The 25184-nt window shown below is 41.3% G+C and overlaps 1 protein-coding gene across 18 annotated transcripts in view; it reads left to right on the top strand.

The window, feature by feature from the left end:
• The window catches only part of PHACTR1 (phosphatase and actin regulator 1), a 350894-nt gene that overhangs the window by 193401 nt on the left and 132309 nt on the right, over positions 1 to 25184 (top strand). For 17 of the 18 annotated variants that reach the window (XR_013945667.1, XM_080577960.1, XM_080577949.1 and 14 more), the window contains one exon: positions 23781 to 23945. Coding sequence is in view for 17 of the 18 variants with exons in the window: in XM_080577960.1 (XP_080434086.1) it covers positions 23781 to 23945 (165 nt within the window). In the remaining variant the exon portion in view is untranslated. Of the gene's footprint in view, position 1; positions 3953 to 23780; positions 23946 to 25184 lie in introns of those variants that run through there. The other variant, XM_080577955.1, reaches the window with a different exon arrangement.

Below are 25184 nucleotides of genomic sequence, written 5' to 3'. Positions count from 1 at the left end.
TTTTATGTTTTTGTGACTGCAAATGTTAGAAGGCAACAATGACAAATTATTTTGATTATGCTAAAGTCAGCAATTAGGTGGAACTAAGAACTAAAGGAAGCATAAGAGCATTCAGGAAAAAAAAAAAAAAGCTTCACAGATGTTCCCCCAGATTCTTGTTCAATGTTGTATTACTTTGTCTTGCTGTGTTCTTTTACATGTTACTTAGGATTAAAGGCACTTGACTTAAGAGCTGCCTATTAACTGATGTAGTAGGTGGATCTCATTTTCTGAAGGTCAGCAAAAGGCTTTTTGTGAGAAATGTGAATATGAAATTGTTATTTTCTGAGCTGAGGGTTCTTAGTAGTTGTTGTCACTTGATTTTTCAGCTTTTGTCTCTGAGGCTGATTACTATTAGTATTAGTGTTATTACTGTTATTATTATTTTAATCAACCAAAAATTGGTTAATTGGCTTGGTTAGCTCTATGCAAAAGACCAAAATACAGTTTGGGATCTGATGGTCCTTTGTCAGCCACAGGTTTGCAGCTTAACGAAGTGACTATGGTTTTGCTAATGTCTTTCCAGAATTAGCATCCTGACAGTGTGATTATAGTTTTATTTGATTAGACCACAGCTAAAGCTGAACAGAATTGCTTTCAGTGTAAAGGGTGAAGACAGCCTGGGAAGCCTGGAAACCCACAGTGGGTTAAGCACTCTTCTGCTCTTACTGCTTATGGTACTACAGCAGAAGGAAGAATCTAATGAATGCTATACAAAATGTTGAGTGGGTTTTTTTTCCTCTTATGTGCTGCTGGTGACAGCAAGCCCTACAGATATTAAATGAAGGGCTATGCACAGCAGCAGCAGGTACTTCACACTATTAACATGGATTATTTATACTTAAAAGCAAATGAAACCATTTTGTTAAAAATACGCTTTCCTAGATTAATTGAATTGACCTGAAACTTGACTGCATCAACATCTTTTGCTGTTTTTTTTTTTTTTTTTTTTTTTTTTCCAGTCTTGTACTTAGCACAGTAAGAAAAGATTATTGCTCTCCTCCCTGGATATATGTGTATGCATGGATGTTTATGAATGTGCAACTCTTAACAGACTAATAGGTGTATATTTAAGCATTCAGCTTCCTTTCTTATGCTTGATTGTTTAGTTTCAACCTGTTAGATGCTCTGAGAGGAAGGTATGCACCACGGCAGGGGATAATCTGGTAACCCTCAAAAAGCAAAAAATAGGGGAGAGAGGCTTCCAGACAGCAGACTTCCAGAGCATCTCATCCATCCATTTTCACATCCTTGTTCTATGGGGTAGGATTTCATTCACCCCCATGCAAACAACTTTCATGGTCATCATCTAAAAGGGATGTAATATTGGTGCAATCTTAATCCTTTCCTTCCCACCATCATGTGCAGCTATGAGTTTCTTTCAGGAAGTAGAGAGACTGTAGTCTCAGCTCTGTTGGCTGAGCACACTCGCTGTCTTGACTCTGATATATTTGTCAGGACGGAAAAAATGCCAGTATTTTCCTGGTTGATACCAGTTCTAGACTGTAGGGGTTTGGAGGGAAAGGATTATATAATGAACTGAAATTATGATGTGATCACAATATCAGAATGAAAAATAACAGGTATCAGATAAAAACCTATAGCCCAGGTATGGAAACACCTGTAGGGATCTCCAGGTGTCTGTCCAAACCAATAGATAGTTTGTTTAGATAGGTTTCAGGTCTGAAACTACACTAGTAGTCCAAAAGTACTGCAATGGCCTGAGCAACTATTTTATTTGTTGGTACTACATACAAAGACCAGAATTCAGTCCTTATAGTATAGCCAAGCCAGTTGGGGTACCATTGATTTAATGCAGAAATACTATCCAAATCCAGTTATCAGTTCCGGATTCTAGTCACGCCCTGACTCTGCTTTATCATTGTACTATTGCAGTGGCAAAATCAGAGGAAAATTCATGCAGAAAGGAGAAATTATTCTAAGACCACTAACAAATCTAGCAAAAGGCATGACTAGAGCAGAAGAAATAGCAGTGAAACCTAAGGAAATGCTGGAGGCAGGAGTTGAGTACTATGATATCTTTAAAGAGAGGTCGTTTAATTTGGAGAGAAGTTGCTGAAGGAATTTGGATGTGTGGATGGACTCCCTGAAGTAAGGATAAAGGGAGTAGATGTGGATGCAGCATTCTGATGAGGTGAAAATTGAGAAGGAGGAAGAAGCTCAGAGATGAGCAGGAGGTTACAGGAATGCAGATGGAAGTGGGAGATATTTTTAGCCATCAGACTGAAACTCGTGGATGCATTTAATGCTAAATCAGATGGAAAATAGAAAACAGAGAGGTGTTTATAAACCACCAATACTGAGAATTTGAATGAGCAGAAATGGTTGGGAATGGAGGAGTGAAGCTGTATGTGAGGGGGAAAGTGAGGTGCTTGGCTTCATTCTGTGAAGTGTGAGTGACCCTAGGATATCCAGGGCAGGATGTAAAGAGGCAGTCAGACATGGTAGACTGAACAGAAAGGGAGAGGTCAAGTGCAGAAAGGTAAGAATCATCCCAAGGAACAGAAGAGCAATCTGGACTGAGCCCTGAATGCTGTCGGAGGAGTGGTTGCAGGGAAACATTGGAAGAAAGAGGATGAAGAGTTACAAAAGTTCCAAGACAAGACAGGCGAGAAGTGGGGAGATGACACAAGTGGAGGTATTTTGAAAGTGTATGGTGGTTCTACTCAGCTGGGCAGCCGAGCTGCACCGCAACTGCTCTCTCACTTACCCTCCTCAAGGAGGGAGGGAGAGAAAATACAATAAGGAATAAGAAAATACAATAAGAAAATACAATAAATCTCAACAAGGGTTGAGATAGAACAGGGAGATCACTCAACAGTTATTATGACAGGCAAAACAGACTGAGCGTAGGAAGATTAAAGAAATTTATTACCTATTACTAACAAGCTAGAGAAGTGAGAAACAAAGGAAAGAAACTAAAAACACCTTCCCCTCCCATCTACCCTCTGCCACCTCCTCCCCCCAAACGGCACAGGGGAACAGGGAATGGAGGCTGTGGTCAGTCCCTGACACTTAGTCTCCACCACTCCCTCACGGTCACTCTCTGCCCCTGCTCCACGTGGGGTCCCTCCCATGGGATGCCGTCCTTCCCAAACTGATCCTGCGTGGGCTTCCCACAGGCAGCAGCTCTTCAGGAACTGCTCCCACACGGCTCCGTACCACAGGGTCCATCCATCAGGAGCAAACTGCTCCAGCACAAGTCCCCCATGGGCGGCAGCTCCCCCCAGGCCCCCTGCTCCTGCATGGGCTCCTCTCCACAGGCTGCAGCTCCGGCCCGGGGCCTGCTCCTGTGGGGGCTCTCCATGGGCCGCAGCCTCCTCCAGGCCTCATCCACCAGGGGCTCCTCCACAGGCTGTAGCATGGAGATCTATCTGCTCCATGTGGGACCCATGGACTGCAGGGGGACAGCCTGCTCCACCAGGGGCCACTCCACAGGTTGCAGGGGAACATTTACTGCGTGATTGCAGCACCTCCTGCCCTGCTTCTGCACTGACCTTGGGGGCTGCAGGGCTGGTTCTTACTCCTCACTTTCCCAGCTGCTGTTGTGCAGCAGTTTTTTTTCCCCCTTTCTTAAATCTGCCCTCACAGAGGTGCAAACAACTTATTGGCTCAGCTCTCTGCAGTGGCAGATCCTTTTAGAACCAGCTGAAACTGGCCCTTACCTAACGTGGGGCAGCTGATGGACTCTTCTCACAGAGGCCACCCCTGCAGCCTCCCACTACCAAAACCATGCCACGTAAACCCAATACAAAGTGCCAGAAGGATGAAGGGGAATGAAAATACTTTCTGAACTTAAATGTTGGAAAGTGACTGATAAATGTGTAAAGAGGGAGCTTGAACTAGAAGAGATCCAGGTGCACTGGGACTGTGCGATGCTAAACATCTTGTGGTATGTACACAGCACTTCTAAATGTATTCTGATTTCAGGGGTCTCTGGGAGGGTTGTGGTAGTGCTGGGTCATAGTAGGAGATAAGGTTGATGAGCGAAGGTGCAGTGGTTACAGAGACAAATATAGGAAGAAGAGATTGGCTGGGCTTTATTTAAAGTGTTCACACGCTGAATCCTAATCTCAGTCTCTTGCAGAAGCCTGAGCCTGGATCTGAACCACAGTTTAGATACATCTTCACTTTACTGTGGCAAGAAAAAACTGTAGAGGTTCAAAGGTACCCAGAAATTACCTGAGCAAGTGACGTAGGTTACCATTGATATTTATGCAAACAATCTGACAGGAAAACTTAAGTGGCAAACAGTTAATCTCTGTATTGAAAGAGAGGGACTGCACAGAGAAAAGTGTTTTTTATTACTGTGAAAGACTGGGATTTTCAGTTGAGGGTTTCTGAGCTCTATTCCCACCTCTGCAGAGGATCTCTGGGAGGCTTCAGACATGCCTGTCCAGGTGTTGTTTTGTACCTCAGTTCCATATCTGTAAAACTGAGATAATTGCATTTCCTTTCACATGCCTGCTGGTCTGTAAATAGACTATGAGATCTTCTGGGGAAAAAAGAAATAGGTGTCTCACTTGCTGTTTCTATGCTTAGTGCCAAGTACTGTGGGGCTCCAGGATTTTGGGGCCCCTACATGCAAGTGCAGTGGAAATATAAATAATATTAAGTATACCCCAAAAAGTCTCCTTCAGAGCTCCTACCCAGTCTGCTTATCATATGTTTCCATAATTCAGGTTTTTGCTATTTAAGTGGATACGATTATGTTATACATGTATGAAAATCAGTGTGGACTGAGATACCATTGCTGTAGGAATTCCAACACTTGTTTTTGTGGTGTCATCCCTTTTCTAGAGCTTCTAGATACATACAAGTTCAAAATTGAAAGTGTACGTGTGTTATTCTCACCTGGACCTCAAGACTTTCTGCTTTTTTTTTTCAACCAGAAAATTTTAGAACATTTATTTTATCATTACTTCAGAGATTGTCTCCAAGGTGATTATTTTCCTTCCCACAAAAGTAATTATTAAATGAAATGGTTATCTTCTAGACAAGCTATAAGCCCTGCAAGAGTTGTGTATAAAAATAAGTTTTCCTCCACTAATTCTCACATTATTTCAAACAGTAGCTGCTCTTCCATTGCAATCTCTAGGGTGAGTGCTGTACATGGCTATGAGGCATTGCAATCATTTACAATTGTACCTGTTTAAAATCCTAAAATATTTTGAAGAAGAAAAAAAATAGACCTCACAGAATGTAAAAGTAGAAGATAAAACCAGCATACCTGGTCCTGCTGTGAAATGTGGAGACCTGAAAAACATGCTTGAGGTTTCAAAAGCCAATATAATTATGCAGTGTGTATCTTTAGTCTCTGAGGTATAGTTATCTTAAAGAAAGGGTGGGGGGAGGCATGGGCTTACATTGCAGGGTGGAATATGTCTCCTTGACAGCACAGATCATAAAATTGGGTTATTCTTGTCAGTTGAGCTCTGTAGTGTCTGATTTGAGGTGGGTATGGTGCAGTGTCAGAGGAAGTGGTTGCAGTCGAGCAGAAGTATGCCTCGCCCCAGTAGTGCACCTTGCCCCCACCAGCATCATTTTCTGCTCTAAAAGATGAGTGCCCTCAGCATTTTGTGGGGGGAGATAAATGTTCCTTTGTAGGAAAAACGGCGTGGTCTTTACTCCTGATCAGGAGGTCCTATACTTTAGAAAGCTTGCAGTGAGCACAAGCTTTGTACCCCTCTTATGGCCATACCTACAGAAATAACACCAAGCCTGAGGGCAAGTCCATGAGCTGCTGGTGTGTGTCTGTAGTGACTAATCCGTATCCTGTTAAACTGCCTATGCCAAAAACTTCTGGTCCCAGAGTAAACCCATTGTGTACAATTCCAGGCAAGTCCTTGCTGTGGCTGGCAAAGGGGAGTTTGCTGGCAGCGTTGCCACAGGCTGTCACCCAGCAGAGCTCTGGGATTGTTTCACAGAGCTTGGGAAGATGTCTTGGCCCAAACTGCAATATAATTTACAGTATTGACTGAAACGGTAGGGAGAGTATATGTAGCATTGCAGGTAGTTCACTTGGGTAAATGAGATAGTATGGGGGAAAAAGGTGTATGCAACATGACATCAATCATACACAAGCACGTGTCTAAGTCCTTTGTTTACCAGTGATAATTCCCAGGTCCCTATGGGAGAAATATTAACAGCCTCTTCTGGGAATTCTGTCTGTCATTGATTTGAGAAGCTTTAGGAACAACAACAAAAAAAGTTGGAATTGCTCACAATGGCTCGGGGCCCACTCATTTTTATTACACGGTGTTGACATGTAGACAGTGATAGGAGGACACAGCAATTCTTGTCTTTAGAGAGCAGGCGGCTGGCTTGTTTCAGGCCCATCTCTTCTCTCTGATTTCTCTCCTTTTCTATGCTGTAACTCAGTTGCCATCTTTTAATAGCATCTTATCACCCTGCTTTCTATTCTGAGAACCCAATTTAAAGTATTAGGATATATACAACATACACCTCATAAATACAAACATCAGGACAATGCTGAACATGCAACAAAAAAATCAGTTGTTCATGGACAGTCCAGAAAAGCAAATAAAATGCCAGCAAGCATGATGAAAGCAATACAGCATTTCCTATATTTAACAGTAATGCTCTTCTGTAAGTATTTGTTGTCATTTTGAGTAGCAGGCCTAGTTTTGATCCTTCTGTATCAAGTTAGCTATGTCAGAAATACAATACAAAACTGTGTGATAAACTGTGAAAGGCCACAAGTTTTCCACGTGTAAAGGGAGGCAGTGTGGAAAAGGGGCAAGATGCAGGTGATGGCACAGGTGATGGACAAGCAGATTCTCTGCTCACTTTGCTATTACCAGAGTGTTTCAGACCATATGATACCGACCTTCCTGAACAAACTTGGCATTCTGCTTCTTCTTGCATCACCCCGATGTTCTAGTTTATGCTCTGATACTTGCCTGGGTGTGCAGTTAGTTTACTGTTCTGTGCTCTGTCTTTTCTGAGTGCTTCCCTATTTGCATAGCAATGTTTTTATTTATTTTTTAAGGTGTAGTTGGCCTGTTTCTTTCTTAAAACTTTGCATTCTGTAGAAGAAAATGAGCTTCATTTTAAATCAATGATAGGAATTCGCTCATTAATAACATCACTTCCAGTGAGAGCTCAGCAACAGAACTGTTGCTTACGTGGGGAAGAGATCAGAAGAGGTAATCCAAGTCAGTATTCTGCCACATGAGAGTATTTCCTTTCTTCTCTTTTAGTTTCACTTTTTCTTTTTTAGTTTGCAATCAGTGCTACTTTACCTCAGTTTGTGCTAATATAATACCTTCTGTCTCTGTTTAGAAACAGTTAATATCACATCATGAATAGCATTAGAGTTCCCTTAAAGGCTCCCTGATTGATGAACAAAACCTATCCTTTTGAGTATACGGTTGTGTATATATAACATTATCATTCATTGCTCAGAAAAGAGGTGGGCTCTCCACAGTAATTTTTGTATTACAAGTATTTATTTCTAGATTTGTTTCAGTGGCTTGTAGTAAATGTACAGTTACTCCTTTGTATCTCCTAAGATTGCCTTTTTTGTAATCAGACAGCATAACATCTAGCTTCCTTTTGGTGTCACTGCCAATTGGCCAAAGTAATTTCAGGAGCATGGCATACGTGTGTGTGGTGACACCTTGCTAACAGTCTGCTGGGGTATTGGAGAGTAATTGGATGTGGTTGTGAGCTCAATCAACGTAACAGCCATGTCTCTCACGCATCATCCCAAGTGGGATCACCCAGAATCCAGGCACTGGAACAATTGAAAGGCAGTATCAGAGTGTATGGTGGGTGAGTACAGCCATGGGTGGATGTTGCAGTCACTTTCTTAGAAACTGGAGGGTGCTGTGACCATTTCCATTATCTAGATGGATGAAGCAAAGCTGCAAAGAGTTGAGGTTGGGACGTACTTGGAGGCCCCACCTTTCCTTTGTGACTTTGATTTGCACGCTTCAGGAAAGATAATGATGTTCTTGACATCTCTTTGAGTTGAAAAATTGTCCTCTTACTGTTGTTTTGGCTCTTGTGAAGTGACATGAATCTCCACTGCTCTGTTGGTTCTAATCTCCTTGTCTCAGGAAAGATTCGGCAGGGAGAGACAAGGTAATGTCTGATCTTGTCACTGTTTTGTCTCCCTGACTTTCCTGGCATTGGGTCCAGCTTAATCGAGAAGAGCAAAGCCTCTGCCTTTGGCTGAAACTTTTAAATTTAAAAGAAGATGAATTATTTCTGTTGCTCTGAAAAACAATGAACACAGTATAATTTAAATCAAAGATAAAATCAGTAATTTTGAAGTCACCTGCAGTAGCTTCTTTGGAACCACTAGATGTATCATTCTGGATCATTTTTGTTCAGGCCACCCTTTCTAAAAATAACCCCGTAGTCATAGTGCCCATCAGCCATCCTGAAGATGTGCTGTTGAGAGACAGCCCATGGACAAGCACTGTCCCTCCTGGAGAAAAACCTCCTGATCCCAAGTGTGAAAACCTACTAATAAGAGAAGACCAGGCCTGACTGACAGTCTCTGGAGATTTTCTTTGTATAGATAGCAGAAATTTTTAAGATTTTAAAATATGACTCAGGAGTAAAATCCAAATATTTCTCAAGATTATTTTTTTTCCAAAAAAAAAGTAACATGGTGTCAAATATGTCCAAAGAAGCAAGGAGGGTAGGTATCCCCATGTATGTGTTTTGTAGCGTGCTCGTCAGGAGTAAGAGACACATAGGCTCCAAGACCTTGGTTTGTATAACTGAGATTTGCTGTCTTACCCATTTCTTTGAGCATAACTAGGAGAGGTGTTCGATCAAAGCTGTTTACTGGCTCTCTGTAGCCCAAAGGTTGCAATTTAAGATGTACCTCCTTTTCTGCAGGTAGGGCCCATGTTACCTGTTGCTTTAAACATTCTGTAAGGAATGTAATATGTATGCCAGATATTCCTTAGCCTTTCTCCCAGCCACGACCAGGATGACAGGTTTAATGCTACTGTTCAGCAGACACCCTCCCCTATCACTACTAAGAGAAGGATCTTGCCCTCTGTCATCTTTTGTCTGACAGTTTTCAGGCCATTAGTCTAATGGCTTTTTGCAGTATGAGAGTAGGGAATAAAATTAAAATGGATAAATGGATCCAATTATTTAATTTATCTTGAGAAATTTTGGTAGTAGAGGATGCTTTTTATTTCACCTTGCCTCCTAAGGGAAGTTGATTATGTGTTTGAAAACTGGATAGTAATGGTATTTTAAACCCTTTTCTTTTAAAGGTCTGGAAGCATTGCAATGTAGTGATGGTAACACTGAGAAAATCAGGTCATTTCAAGAAAGGCATGTCCAAGTTTTGTTAGAAATAGTTGATAATAACATTCTTTATTTTCAGCAGTGGGCTGAGGGATGTACAGTTGCAGCACAAATGCCACTGTCCTGAATGCTAATTATCTTTCTAACACAGATTCTAGAATCAGAGGGAAGTGATGGTAAGTTGTCTTGAATGCATTGGAGATGTTGGAATAAATAATTAGACTAGTCATTAACTATATCCTGACAAATGAGTCAGGCCTGGAAATGCCACTGTGGTCTACTGCATCCATAGTCCATGTATTAGAAAGCATCTCAGAAGTATTAGTGATCCATACATTCACATCCACATGGACTATATCTGTGGTCCCTACTGTCAGCAGTCCATGTCATAAGGACTATGGCGCTGGCTTTATGTCCCTTTACACATCCATTGTGCAGCTGCTTTCACATTTCCAATATTCAGATGCTATCTGATGCAACATGGGTGCAACATCAACATTTGTTTTGTTTTGTTTTTGTTGTTATTTTTTAAGCACTAAGACTTTTTCAACCTTGTTATTGGTAAAGCAAATAAATAAATGAAAATTAGTAGAAATGCTCTTTCTTCTGCATCACCTGAAATTGAACTGATACAAAGAGCATGTATCATGCTACTACTGAGCTTTACAGCATTGCACCTTTCTCATTTTACTTTCCAGTCTGCTTAAAATGTAAACCCTGGCAGAGATTGAGATGCACAGCCAGAACAGTCAGCAGTGCTAGTGCACAGATGTAGATGGATGGCCAGTAGAAACAATTCGAACCAGAGGCTCATTGAAAGACCTGTTCCTTCTCCTCCTCCTGTGCATCAGCAAGGCAGGATGCTTTCCTTACACTAGCACAGAAGTTTTATTTAAGTAGCTTTGAAATTTGGTTTTGGCCAGAAGGAAAAAACAGGTGCAGAGACTTCTGTGGAACTAAATCTGAATTGTACCCAACTGAGAAATAGAAGAGCAAAATGACTAAAGCTTTCATTAATATTTACAGCCCCAAGGTAATTGTCTGCTGGTTTATATCCATAAGGGTAAGGGGTTGTCTTCCAGCAGTCTGCTGTGGCGCTTAAGATTGGATTTACTGCCTGCTCCAGCATCTGAATTGAGAAGAACAATTTCTGACTGTCTAGTCTGTGTGGCTGCCAATCTTCAACTCCTCTAGCAGTGGTTGGAGAGAATTAGGCACGATACCTAAATGGGAAAGCAGGGAAGGACTCAACGAAGTTTGGTTTATGCAGCTTCCCTACCTCAAATTCCCTCCCCAAGTGGCAAGCAAGTATAAACATGGTTAGATTCAGGAGGTATTTCTTTTTTTCTTTCTTGTGTGTCTCAATAAAATACAGACAGCATGGTGTCTGCATTGTTTGATTCTAGGAAAGTACTCAAGTTACTAGTGTGAGACTGGCTTTCAGTGCACTTCTATCATCACACAAACACCATTTTCCTTGTGCTGTGTGTGGAAACCCATCAACCTAATAGAAAACGCAGAGATCTTGTAGTTCCGATGGACTGATCCTTCTCTCTCCTGTTCATCTCAAGTTGCCAGAGCAGCCAGTTCAGTCAACTGCAAGACAACTATCAGTTCAATAATATATTTCCTGCCATTGCTTAGGAGCTCATAAGACACTTTTTAGCAATACTTTTCTTTGGATTTGTTTTCTATTGTTAGTGTTTTCTGCCTCAGTCTCCTTTGGACATTGGGCACTCTGCAATAAATATATATTAAAAAAAAAAAAACAAACTTTTACAGATCTATATGAAGATGAGTGGTAATTTTAGAAATCAGCCTCTTCAAACTAATACAGCTATTGCCTGTGTTTGGTAGACAAAGAATATGTTGTTCTTTATTTGCTTGACTGTTAATGTATTTCAGATTTTTGTAATATTATTGCATTTGTTGTATACCAGTCTCCATTTGTATATGTTTATCTGTAGGTACCCATAAGCATATCTGTTTTATTAGTTTGTTTCCTCCCTTGTACAAAATGCTTGGAAAAATTGTCATTCTGAGCAAAAATTGTCATTCTGAGCAAAAAGCTTGAGATACTCATCTAGATGCCATGGCTCAGGCCAGTCACTTACTTGTGAAAAATGCTCTTTAAGCAAATAGGTTTTCGAAAATTTTCGGGGAACTATAGGCCTGTTAGTTTGACCTCAGTGCCAGGGAAGCTCATGGAGCAGATTATCTTGAGTGTCATCATGCGGCACTTGCAGGGCAACCAGGCGATCAGGCCCAGTCAGCATGGGTTTATGAAAGGTAGGTCCTGCTTGACGAACCTGATCTCCTTCTATGACCAAGTGACGCGCTTGGTAGATGAGGGAAAGGCTGTGGATGTGGTCTACCTTGACTTCAGTAAGGCTTTTGACACCGTTTCCCACAACATTCTCCTCAAAAAACTGGCTGCTCATGGCTTGGACTGGCGTACGCTTTGTTGGGTTAAAAACTGGCTGGATGGCCGAGCCCAAAGAGTCATGGTGAATGGAGTCAAATCCAGTTGGAGGCCGGTCACTAGTGGAGTCCCCCAGGGCTCAGTGCTGGGGCCGGTCCTCTTTAATATCTTTATCGATGACCTGGATGAGGGGATTGAGTGCTCCCTCAGTAAGTTTGCAGACGACACCAAGTTAGGTGCGTGTGTCGATCTGCTCGAGGGTAGGAAGGCTCTGCAGGAGGATCTGGATAGGCTGGACCGATGGGCTGAGGTCAACTGCATGAAGTTCAACAAGGCCAAGTGCCGGGTCCTGCACCTGGGGCGCAACAACCCCAAGCAGAGCTACAGGCTGGGAGATGAGTGGCTGGAAAGCTGCCTGGCGGAGAAGGACCTGGGAGTACTGGTTGATAGTCGGCTGAATATGAGCCAGCAGTGTGCTCAGGTGGCCAAGAAGGCCAACAGCATCCTGGCCTGCATAAGAAGCAGTGTGGCCAGCAGGTCTAAGGAGGTGATTGTCCCCCTGTACTCGGCTCTGGTGAGGCCGCACCTTGAGTACTGTGTTCAGTTTTGGGCCCCTCGCTACGAGAAGGACATGGAGGTGCTCGAGAGAGTCCAGAGAAGGGCAACGAAGCTGGTGAGGGGTCTGGAGAACAAGTCTTATGAGGAGCGGCTGAGGGAGCTGGGGTTGTTTAGCCTGGAGAAGAGGAGGCTCAGGGGAGACCTCATCGCTCTCTAGAGGTACCTTAAAGGAGGCTGTAGAGGTTGGTCTATTCTCCCACGTGCCTAGTGACAGGACGAGGGGGAATGGGCTAAAGTTGCACCAGGGGAGGTTTAGGTTGGATATTAGGAAGAACTTCTTTACTGAAAGGGTTGTTAGGCATTGGAATGGGCTGCCCAGGGAGGTGTTTGAGTCGCCATCCCTGGAGGTCTTTAAAAGACGTTTAGATGTAGCCCTTAGTGATATGGTTTAGTGGAGGACTTGTTAGTGTTACGGCAGAGGTTGGACTAGATGATCTTGGAGATCTCTTCCAACCTAGACGATTCTGTGATTCTGTGATTCTGTGAAAATCAGGTATGTGTGGCAAAGACTCTAGTTTAGGTGGAATAGTGTATGTGCACATTTGGTGAGCTTTCTCCATGACTTGACATTTGACTTGATAGAAAGGAATCTGTGATACTTGTTGAAAGTTATACAGATCCTTTGTCCAAAATAGATTTGTATTTAAAATTGAGAACACTGTTCTCCATACAGTTATATGGACAGAGGCAATTTAAATTGCCAGAAATGCTGTGAAAAGGTTATTTTTTTTTTGTTAAATATTTGCTTGGTGTCAGAATCTTGATAACTTTGAGAGGAACCTGCAACATTTAGGGAAGTCAGATTTCATAGTTTTGTTGCTTTGTACAGTGCCAGCAGTGAAGAGGTGAAAAAAAGATAACGCTATTTTATTGTAAGGAATGTCAGGTTTTGGTTGGGTTTTATCCTATTTCTGTATTAAAATGAATTCTCATGCCTGTCACAGTTTCATTCGCAACATTGCAAAATGAACTTAGCTTCCAGTTTCATGGTCAAGTGGCTCTTCATAGGCACACCTTAACATGCTGCTGGGGTGCTCTGCTTGCTTTCGTGGCTTGCAACAAGCTGCTGGTTTCTCTCTCAAACACCACAGAGAAGGGACAGTCCTATCAATACAAAGGAAAGCACTCATTACAACCATACTGTAATGCCTTCTCCACCAATTTGTTTTTTTCTGTAGGTGAAATATAGCATGCTGGAAAGGTCCCTTTTACAACTTCGGCCAATATAGTCCTCTGATATCAGTAAGGAGGCAGGTTTTAGTGTGCAACCAGCATGTCGTAACCCTACCTGAGAGGGTCAATAAATAATTTAGTTCATCTTTTTTCACTCCTCCAGCTCATCTCATTAATGTGCTCATCTTGAGCAGAGGGCCATATTTTTGCTTCGTTTGCAGAACGTTCATAGATCTGAGCACTTTTGTCCCCAATTCCCAGGATGGTCATTCAGTCACTAGACAGATTTGGTAAGGTAATCCTGCTCCTTGTGGCCTTTGCATTTCATTCTAGTGAGGTTTCATTCTAGTGAGGTCATGATTTCATGTGTTTCTCTCTGCTAACACTATTTCAGTGCATAAAACTGATGGAACTATTTCAGTATGTTTTTCAGTGATGATGTTTTCTTGGCTCTCCATAGTACTTTTCCCCTTAGCTTTGATTTAAACTCTTTCTCATTTTTCTGAGCTATTTCTGGTTGCTGGACTTGGAATTATTCATGAACGTGAAGTTACGTGCATAGATCCTTTCCTCGACTGTCGTGTTTCTTAGGTGGATATAGCAATTTGATTACCTGATCAGCTCCGTCATTTTTAAAGACAGGGTAAATATATACTTGTGTATGGACCACTGCAGGCAGAATAAATTAAGCCCAGAGGCTTTCCTCTGAGTCTGCAGGGCAAAAGCAATATCCTGCAGAGCTCTAAGACATTTAATGTTAAAAAAGGAGGGCAAAAAAAGTGAAATCATAGCTATGAGATCCACACAGAAATACTCTGTGTATTTTAGCCAGCAACCCAGCATGCTTTATTCATGACTTTAAAGGAGCTGTGGGCATTTTTTCTCCTCTGGAGTATTCAGCTCTGAAACTCAAGCCTCTACCATGAGGGCCTAAACAGAAATTTCACCTCAGCCAGGGGTCTGAACTAACCATCACTTGAATTGATAAAAGAATTCCCACTGTAATGACAATCAGAGAAGACCATATGTAGCTACTTTTAGGTACTCAGAGGAGAAGTATTAGTTCTTACTTTTAATTCTTGAACATGGATACAGGCTGTCTCTTTAGAGAGTCCAGTCACTACTTTTTTTCTAGGCTGTTACTGATTTTTCTTTTTTTTAAACTCAGATTTATGCTCATTATAAATGTGCCATTTGGTATAATTACTCTTCTCCTCTTGGCTGACTTCCAATCAACTTCTTTAAAGAACAAAAATAGATGTTCCATTTTCCCAAGAGAAGTAGTATAGAGTTTACAAGGGATTTTTTTTTTTTAATTTCTAGCTCTTTAAACTAGGTACCTAATTCCTTCTCTCCTGACCAATTAAAGTAATTAAAAGCTTCATTTTTTATCTTTATGGTAATAGTGGTAAGATGGTACTATTATCTTTAGAAGGTTTAATGTTTCTAAAGCTGTTTCCTGGATACGATTACTTTTAATAAGATGGCATGTCCCTCTCAGGTTTCTGAATAGTTTAAAGATATGCCTTCTAAGGAGCACATTTTTAGTAAGATAAAGTAAAAATACTGGATATTCCTACTTACAAAAACTTCAGAAGATAAAGATCATAAATTGATCAGTTTATCAAAAAGTCCCCTAAGAAATTAGAAGCATTTAAAATATGTTTTGTTGTTGTTTTGTTTGATTGTTTGTTTTTGTTGTTGTTGTTGTTGTAGTTGTTGTTTTTTATGGGCTTTTTTAAAATAGACAGCCTTTAGCATTAGCAGTCTGTAGAAAGGCTGAACACTTACTCAGGGAGAACTTCCCACTGGCTTCCATTGAGGGGCCTGTAGAACAAGGTGCTGTTCTGTCTCAGTCCAAATGGCAGCTAGCAAAATGTGAGCCACAAGTCTGTACACTTCCATCGACCACATCCTTTTCTTGGATTACCTTTATACTTTGCAGCTGAGTAGAATTTGCAGTTCAGTACTGTATAAGAGAGAAACCCCACTACGAAAATGTGATCGTTACCAGCTTCTCCAAGAAGACACTTTAACGAGTTGCAAGGCCTTCATTGAAACAAAAGTAAAGAAAAAATGTTGTGAACTAGTTCTTCATTGTGATAAATTTAGGAGTTGAAGGTATATGGGCTTCAGCACATTTTGTTGTTGTTGAGTGGATTGAAGACTCACCTGGAGGAAGGCAGCTTCTCTGGCTTCCATAGTCATGGCTTTCAAAAAGAACTTAAGATATGATTAATGATACTTTTCTCTAGACTTGAGGAGTTAGGGGATGACTCAAAGATGGTTAGGACTGCCTCTGTTACTTAACAACCTGAGCATCTGTACAGATACAGCCAGGAGCCCTGAGCTGTGTTGTATAGTCCTATCCGCATGTGTTGGATCAGTTATTGGTGTTGCCATTGGGAGATGACCACTTGTAAGGTAATGTTCACCAACACCACTGCAGCAGTTTTGCCTTATAACTTTTTTTTTTTTCAGTGTTAGAGCGTTGAATTTTTTGGAGTTGAGAGATTCCATCTCCTTCTTGTAGACTCTGCAAAGTACTTTCTAAGAAGCTTTAAAAAGTTGTATTTTTTTAAATGCTATGTGCTAGAGGACACAGCTAAGTAGGCTGATAATTCCATCTTCTCAGCAGTTTCTTTTCAGTCTCAGAAGTTGCATGGATTGAGTGCCCATTCATCCAGCTCCTGACATGTTTGCGCTTAGAGGCTGCTCCATTCCAAGTTGCACGTGATGGTCTGGGACTTTCCAAGAACCTGTTTCCATAATAGTTACTTTAAAAAAAAAAAAAGGGCCAGATCTGTTCAGTAGTGAAGTTTTTAATATGGAGGTGTGATCACAATTTTCTCCCTCTTTGGAGCAGCTGAGTCTCCACCTATGTGTGGTGTCCAAAACAGGTTTGTGGATTCTGTTTCTGTGTCCAGGCACCCAAGAGTTAGAAGCTGCAGCACTGTTTATTGAACATAGCCCCAAATCTACATGTAATAAACACTTAAGGGAAGGAGAAAGCCGTGAGTAATGAGAGCAATAAGGCAAAGACAAAACAGCTGATATAAGTGAAATCCAACAATCCTTATTTTCTATAATTACAGGGTTTATAGGAAGCAATTATGTAGTTATTAACGACAACCTGATAAAACGCTGTTGTTGCAAGTAGAAGTCTTGTGCACAGTGTTAAAATACAGAAAATGCTTGGTGTTCTGAGAGATTTTGTATGATTAAAGATCTGTTTATAGTGATGCATGCAGTACAGTATAGTTTGCAGAGGCTAAAAAAAAAAGGCTTTCAGATTGCAATCAGCATGAATAATTAAGATTTTTATATCGAAGTGTGAGGAAGGCAAAAGCAGGGCCCTAAAGGGATTGGACTTCTGAAGCTATTCATTGCGCTTCAGTTCCACCAAGAGAAATATATGCACTGAGACAGACGGATCAAAGCAGAGAGCAGAGCCGTACCATGGTCTAATACCTGTGCTGAAATGGGCAAACCTAAGTGGTAAGAGATGATTCAGTTTACCCATCCAATGTAGAGTGATACACACCTGGGGAGCAGTAGTAATTGGCAGGGCTTTAGAAATGGGGAGTGCTACTTAGCATGCAAGGAAAAGCTACTGACAGTCTCTTCATGGCTCATAAACCCACTGTGCCAACCAAGTCAGTGGCATTGCAAATGCATATTTCCAGTGGGAGCTGTTGTCAACTGAAGAGCTAATCATCCCCGTCTGGGAAGACTGAATGTAGACGGCTGCATGCCATGCCTAGTCTTTCATTGGAAAAACAGACCTTTGAAAAGTTAGGGAAAGTTTAAATGGGTGATTCACATAGTAACGGGAGGGCTGCTGAAAATTAATTCCAGGTGCAAAGGGAAATTAAAGGGAAGTAACAATACAGATGATAATAGAAGAGCAGAAAATGAACCATTTTCCTGAAAGAAAAACAATTTTTTTTTAAATTGAAAGTGTTCCCATTCAGGTAAAGAGAAGACATAAGTGCTTTGCAATTAGAGTAGTCGTTCAGGTTTCCTGTCGTTTCAAAAAGACACATGGCCTTTCCACATAGTCCATTGAACAGAGCTTTTACAGTAAGGTCTGTACAATCTAAAGAGGGAGATTTTCGGGATGCAGAGTTCAAAGTAAATGTCATAACAGGAATTGGTTGGGAATTAATCTGCAGAATAAGGTCTAGTTGGAAGTTGATTGGGAATAAGGAATATTATATTGTTTTGTTGTTTTTTTTTTGTTTTGTTGTTTGTTTGTTTTATATACTCGTATTGTCTGTAAATAAAATGGCATGTTCAGCCCATTGCAACTTTAGGGCCAAGATCATTTCCTGCCTGTTACTACAAATTTGCAAAAATATAACAGAAAGCACAATTTAGACATTGGTGTTTCCTAAGAAGGCTTAAAAGATAACTTTGTGAAGTAAACAGCTTGTTAAGCTGTTAATCATGTGACTGAATATGAAGAAAGAGTCTTCAAAAATGGTCTGAGAGAAAACAAAGTGTGACTACCAGTGAGGAAGGTAGTATTAAAGGTCATGGATGAAATGGGTGGGCTTCAGCCTTCAGCTGTGAAATCGCTGTGTACCTGAATGTAGAAATGGTGATTTTTTTTTTGTTTGTTTGTTTGTGAAATGAAGCCCGAGCCATGTTATATATTGGTGGCATTAATAGAGGCTGTGATTCCCAAACACATGTGGGAATGACAAAACTGGTTGTTGCTCTCCAAGAAAATCTACTGCAATATGTTTTCTTTAAGGGGGCCTTTGATCTGCCTTCTACACTTCTCAAAGCCAAAAAGTAGGTGATGCCCATATTATTTCTTACAGGACCTTCTGGAAATCAAAGTTCCACTAAAAGGTGTGGGAAACTCCTAAGAGCATACAGAACATGTCCAAGCTCCTCAGGCCTCTTTTTCCTGGGCTGTTACATCGGTTCTTTTGAAGAATTGCTTTTCATATTACTCTTCCTTGATTTGTTGATTTTGACCATGTCTGACATTTGTGCACTATATCACAACCCACAAAACTTGAAGTGACTTTAACAAACAAAAACAAACAAAAAAATCAAACCCAGCATTAACTGCAAAATAAAAGAAAAAAAAAAGGGGGGGAAAGGGAAGAAGTTAGCTTTCAGACCTCTTTGTGTTTTGTTTTGTTGTTTTTTTTTTAAGTCTTTTTAGTATATTTTAATCATGTTTGAAAAAAATATTTTAAATCACTTGGGTGCAAAATAGTTTTGGTTTGTGGTGCTTTTTCAAATTAAAATCACAAGTCTTGCTTAAGCCCTCCAATCTGTATATACTTCAAATGTCTTGAGGTTTATAGTAAAATCTAGAGAGCTGTTTCACAACCAAAGAGCCTGTAAAAAAGCTCTTACATTTAGCTTCCCTGTTGCCATTCCGGGTTGACAGCTGGGACAGAAGAAAGTGAGAGGGGAGCGCATTGCCCTTTTGCCGTCAGTGCAGGTCCCAGTGTCCTTCCATTTCTCTGCAAGATCTCTCAGATCATGCAGAAGCAGCTCCTAAAAGCACAGAGAATCAGCATCAACGTTAACCCATAAATGTCACATTTATGGCACCAGCCTAAAGATGAGACCTCAGCAGTGTGACTGCAGGCACCAATGGACACACCAGTTCCCATTCCCAGGTCAGCAAGCTGATCAGGCTGGGACTGCTTTTCTTACTGATGGCAAAAAAAAGTTCAGGCCTAGGTTGGTTTATGTTCATGCAAGTACCACCTTTTTTGGGAACAGCAAGGGTGTGAAACCAGCCTACAGAGCCTGCTGTCAGCAGTGGGTGTCGCAGCCCACAGCTAGTCAATAGTCATTAGGAGCCAAAAAGGCAGAAAAAACTGGCCAACATAAGGGAAAGATGCAGCAGAAAGCAAGAGTGCACAAATCTGGCTTTTACTTTTCTCATCGTGGTCTGTTTTTATTCTCACTGTATTAAAAATGTCATGGCTTTATGCTAATGTGGTTCATTCCTAGCCAGTGATTATTATGCTTTGAATTAGCAGAGCTCTTGAGGGTATTTTTCATGGGGGGGGGGGGGGGGGGGGGGAAGTAATCCTTCTGAAAAATCAGAGTGAAAGGGGAAAAAAAAACACTGTTATTTGTATTAGCTCAGAGCCATGTGTCTTTGGAGAGGATGAAGGAGAAGGGCCATATCATCTCTTCATGGCTGATGGAGAGCCCAGCAGAGCTCCTGGAACAGCTCCATGTGAGACAAGATACCAAAATGCAAGGAAGAGCAGTCAGAATATGGAAATGGTTTTAACACTGTGTTTGGCTTTTAATGAACTCCCCTTTGGGTAAATTCCTTTTGACTCTAGTGTTAGTGTTGCCTGATGGTGAATCCATGCTAGTTTACCCACAATGGGAGAAGCTTCCTGGGGGCAGTGAGAGCACAACTGGCGTGTAACGTAGAGGGTGTGCTTTATGAAAGAAGATTTTTAAGGGATGTCAGTTGACCTGGGAATTTCCTCAGCAGTAGCAATTAGGATCAGCTCTCAAAGAATTGTGCAACTCTGAGGTTTAGTAACTGTAGGGAACCTTGGTAGCAGAAATGGTGTCTCAGTGAGGGGCACGGGAAAAAGGGCGAGCAGCAAAAGGAATTTCATAATATTTCAACTGTGGTTTTATGTAGCAGAAAGCCTAATTCAGCAGCAGTAGTGTGTCATTCCCAGTTTGTTCAACGGACCACTGCTACACCCTCTATCCCCCGAGTAAGGCAGCAAAGACAGTACCAGCCCACTGCTTCTAGCAGCATCTCAAACAAGTCACAGCAGTGGCCCACAGCATGGTCTTGTGTGCTCTAACTAGAGGCATCTTAAAAACAGAGGAGGTAGGAAAAGGCATGGTCTCTTTGGATCTGCATATAGAGTAAGGTGATTTATATATATTCCGTGCAGGTCTTCAAAGCCCTGCTGCATGTTCCAGTGAAATCAGTAAGCACAAGGAAATATCTGATTTCTTCTTTTTATCCTCATGGCACGTTCAGCGTAACAAGGCAATTTCAGCTTTGATGCAGCATGTCCCAGCCCTTTATAGGACAGCACCTTGTAATGGATTCTCCATATAAGCGGGTGTTTCTCTGGGCAGTCAGACAATGTGAAGAGCTGGAATAAAATGAAATGCTGTGACCAGGCTACCTTTTTTTCCCCTCTGCTTTTAATTGAAAGAAAATGTTCTCAGAAATGTTTCTTTCTCTCCATTGCCCCAGAGGTTGGTTGGTTTTTTTAACCAGTTCCAGTGAAACAGTTTGAGACTCTGTATCTCATTGGCTAACAGCTTTTCACCAGAAACTTACAGGCAGCTGTATCTGGCAGTGATATTTTACAGGAAAAAGGAATGTGTTGCCAACGTTAAAAACACGACAAGAAGAACAAAATAAGCAACTTCTTGCAAAAAAATGAGAGGCTTAAATAATATTTTAGTTTAGAGCTCTGGTAATAGGATTTCCTATGTGCTAGAGATATATCTGTAGTTGTTCCCATGAAAACCAACCTAAATTTGGCAAAATTAAAGCCTCTGAAAAATTTCCATTGAGATGCTCAAGGATTTGCCAGCTAAAATCTCTGGTGGTTCAGTCTGTGTGGAGTAGGGGTGTTCATCCCTTCACAGCTCTGCTCTTGTTGAGATTCCCAAACCATGTGCTCATGGCTGAGGTTAATCCTTAAACACTACAGGTGTAATAAAAACACTAGGTTGCTGTCTTCAGAATGGGAGCAGTGAAGATTTGTGTCCCATCTTTATGAATCCAGATTGCCTTTGTGCAAACCACTCAGATCAGTTTTTCTGGCAGTGTTGCATTACAACACAAGCCTGGGAAATGACAGAATAAAATGGAACAGTTCAGTTGGAAGGGACCTTCAAAAACCATCTAGTCCAAGTCCCTGACCACTTCAGGGCTAACCAAAAGTTAAAGCATGTCAATGAGGGCATTGTTCAAAGGCCTCTTGAACACTGACGGTCATGGAGCATCAACCACCAATCCAGGAACATGTTCCAGTGTTTGACCACCCTTACAATAAAGAGTCTTTTTCTAACAAACAGCCCCTTTGTGCTCTTCCTGCATATCCTGTCATCAGTACCCAGGGAGCAGAGACCAGCAGCTCCCTACAAATTCCTCTCCTCAGGGAGTTGCTGAGAGCCATGAGGTGGCCTCTCAGTCTCCTTTTCTCTAGACTGGACAACCCAAGTGTCCTCAGCCTCTCCATCCCAGGTGCAACACCTAGCATTTTCGTTTATTGAACTTCATGCTGATGATGATTTCCCAGTGCTCTAATCTATCTAGATCCCTCTGCAAGGCCTCTTATCCCTCCAGTCAGCCAACAGCACCCCCAGTTTAGTGTCATCAGTGGACTTGTTGAGGTTGCATTCCACTCCCACACCCAGATCAATAAAAATGTTAAAGAGGACTAGCTGTAGAATTGAGCCTTGGGAGACACTGGAGGTGACCATCCACCAGCCAGATGTAGCCTCATTCACAATGACCCTCTGAGCTCTACCTTTTAGCCATCATCACCCAGCACAGCATGAACCTGTTTGTCTTACAGTTGGACAATATGTCCAGAAGGATGCCATGAGGGGCAGTATTAAAGGCCTTGCTAAAATCCAGAAAGATTACGTCCACCGCTACCTTTTCATCCACCAAGCAGGTGACCTCATCCTAGAAGGAGCTCAAATTATGAAGGCCAGACTTTCCCTTGATGAGCCCATGTTGACTGTGCCTGATAATAGCTTTATCCTTTAACTGACTTTCAATAACCCTCAGGACAATCTTCTCCATAACTTTTCCAGGGACTGAGGTTAAGGACTAACAGGTCTGTAGTTTCCCAGGTCTTTTCTCATGCCTTTGTGTAGATGGGAAAATATATATATATATATATATATAATTTTTAAGAAGTCTCCTTCAAGATGACTGAATTACGCAGATGCTCTTCTTAGGGTCAGAGGCTGCATGTTTCAGCCCAGGGCTGGAAGAGCTTCTTGCAGCCCTGGCAGCTGTGGCATGGAGGGACCCTTTGACCCTCTCTCCATGCTGCTGGTACCTTTCTACTGTTGGTGTTTTCCTTTGTGGTCCCAGCTTACCTCTGTCTGTGCCTCTCTCTGATCACAGGGATGTTAATTCCAAAACACATTAGCATACATTTTCTCTGGAAACCTGAGGGGGAGACCATGCAATGTAATTGTGGCAAGTGGAAAAGGCTGCCCAGGGGGCTGTGAAGTCTCCTTCTCAAGAGACATTCAAAACCCATCTGGACGCATTCCTGTGTGACATGATCTAGGTGTTCCTGTTCCGGCAGGGGGACAGGACTAGATGATCTCTCAAGGTCCCTTCCAATCCCTCACATTCTGTGATTCTGTGACTACCTACCCCCAGACTTCTCTTGTTGTCAGGAGGAGGAAGAGTAACTTAAATTCTTCTAATTTGTTTGTTGGTTTGCTTGTTTATTTAAGTATTGAGACTACCATGATGTAGTACAACGTAATGATTGCAGAAATTTATTAATTTTTGTTATTAACAACAGAAGTTCAGTGAAAACCTGTAACGCTCTCTCTAGGGAATTCAGCCGTAACTGTGGACTGTATTAAAATTCTCCAAGTCCCTAGGTTTAAAGACTTTTAAAAGGAGGAAAATGGGTGGGCAGAGAAGTGGGGCTAGGAGGAACTTTCTGAATTTTTAACATGCTTTCTGTCACTAGAAAATACTTGATGCAGCCCCTTTTGGAACTCAGGCAGATTTAGTGAACACAGTGATGTTACCAGAGGGTATTCAGTCCTTGCCACTGATAAATATAAGTTAATGCAAATTTCTCTTTCCATTGCAAGACAAGCTTGCAATATTTCGCTTAAGCAGTATTTCGTAATTTCTTTGGAGCTATGTCTTTCCAAGTCTCTATCATACACTTCCATGGGAATGGCTGGGGATGGACTGCCAGCTGTCTAGAGCAATGCAGAATGATTTGCTGAAGACTGAATCTGAATATTAATACTGATTTTTACAGCACAGCATGGATTCCACTGAAAGGGAAAAAAAAAAAGTTAAAATAATAAAGATTACATCTTTTCCCCTTTTTTACTGTTCTCTGTAACCATGTAAAAATTTAACCATCTGTGTGGTTCTCTGATAATTTGTTAAAACACCTTTTTCACCTTTTTTTTTTTTTTTCTTTTTTTTTTCTTTTTCTTGTGGAAACTACAGCTGAGGAAGTGGAAAGACTGGCTGCAATGCGTTCAGATTCTCTAGTACCTGGGACTCACACACCTCCGATCAGAAGAAGAAGCAAATTTGCCACTCTTGGAAGGCTTTTTAAGCCATGGAAATGGAGGAAGAAGAAGAGCGAAAAATTTAAGCACACTTCTGCAGGTAATACTCTCAGTCAGGTTGGTCTGTTTATCTTGGACTCTTTGTTCAACAAGGTTGAAAACTGTTAATGCAGCCCCAATTTATACATGTTTTAAAGTTTGTAGCTTGGCTGGGAGAGATTTCTCAGATTTTAAGCAATTTTTAACTTCGTTACCAGCTACCTCGCATGCATTACAATTAAAGCAGTAGCTCGCCAAAGCTGTATTTTCAGGTTTTGCTATTATAGCTAGAGGGTAACCCAGAAGAAATCTCATACATTGATTTAGCAAATTGTGGGTAAAAGAAGTGGTAGCGCGAAAAGACAAGCCAAGTGGAGGATATAGCTACACTCAAACTCTGTAAGTGCTAACAAGGGAGCAAGAAAAATAGATGGCAAAAGAGCTGACATTCTGTTGAGTAACTTGCATAACCATAAATTATTTTTTCCCTTGGGCTAGAAAGATGTGTCACTTGTTTCCTGAGAAAAACAAATGAGTCCTCCTGCTGCACCCCTTCTCCCGCCATTGTATTTAATGCTCCTGGTTTAAGACTTTTAAAATACATTTTTATATATATAGAAAACTGCAAATACGTATTTTTATATTGCAAATTGGTCTGAGCAAGAATCCCAAATCCAGGTGCTGATTCATGTGTTGGAATTATGTACCTGGTGTGTTTGGTTTCAAGTTCCGTTACTTTTTTAGAAGGGTTCTTTTCTTTGCTCTTCCATGATGCCTAATAATTAGTATATGTGTTTCTGCAAGTCTCAAGTCTGGATTGTCCGTGAGAAAAGATGAATTTTCTTCTGATTTCTTATTGTTCTCACCGGAGCTAGAAACAAAGCAGTGACAGAAGAGTCCTGGGTTACAACACAGTTGCTCTCTGACCTGTTTATGTACAGTAGAAGCTTTCTGGCAGGACTGGAGTGTAGTTTTTGACACCCCTAAGCCTGTACTCATGAAAATGGCCCATAATCACGCAAGAAGTCTCATGTAGTTAAGTGCAAATTCATGTGCGAAGTTAAATGCGGAATAAGAGTATGCAGTTCATTCAGACCTAAAGGTGCTCTTTATGTATGGTGTTTAAACTGCTCCCTGATTCATCAGGCAAAAAATAATGGACTGGAATAGATGGCTATATTACTCTGAGTGGTGATTGTATTTTTGACTTGACATCTGTGAAGTTATTGTCACTAAAATGATATGCAAAACAAGTGGCTTGTCTTTCATTTTCTGTATCAGTCATAACAGTAGTGTGGCA

The sequence above is a fragment of the Anser brachyrhynchus genome (assembly GCF_964034855.1).
Source record: "Anser brachyrhynchus genome assembly, chromosome: 2".
NCBI lineage: Eukaryota > Metazoa > Chordata > Aves > Anseriformes > Anatidae > Anser > Anser brachyrhynchus.
Note: the sequence above shows the minus strand (reverse complement) of the source record. Positions and strands in the feature narration are given on the sequence as shown.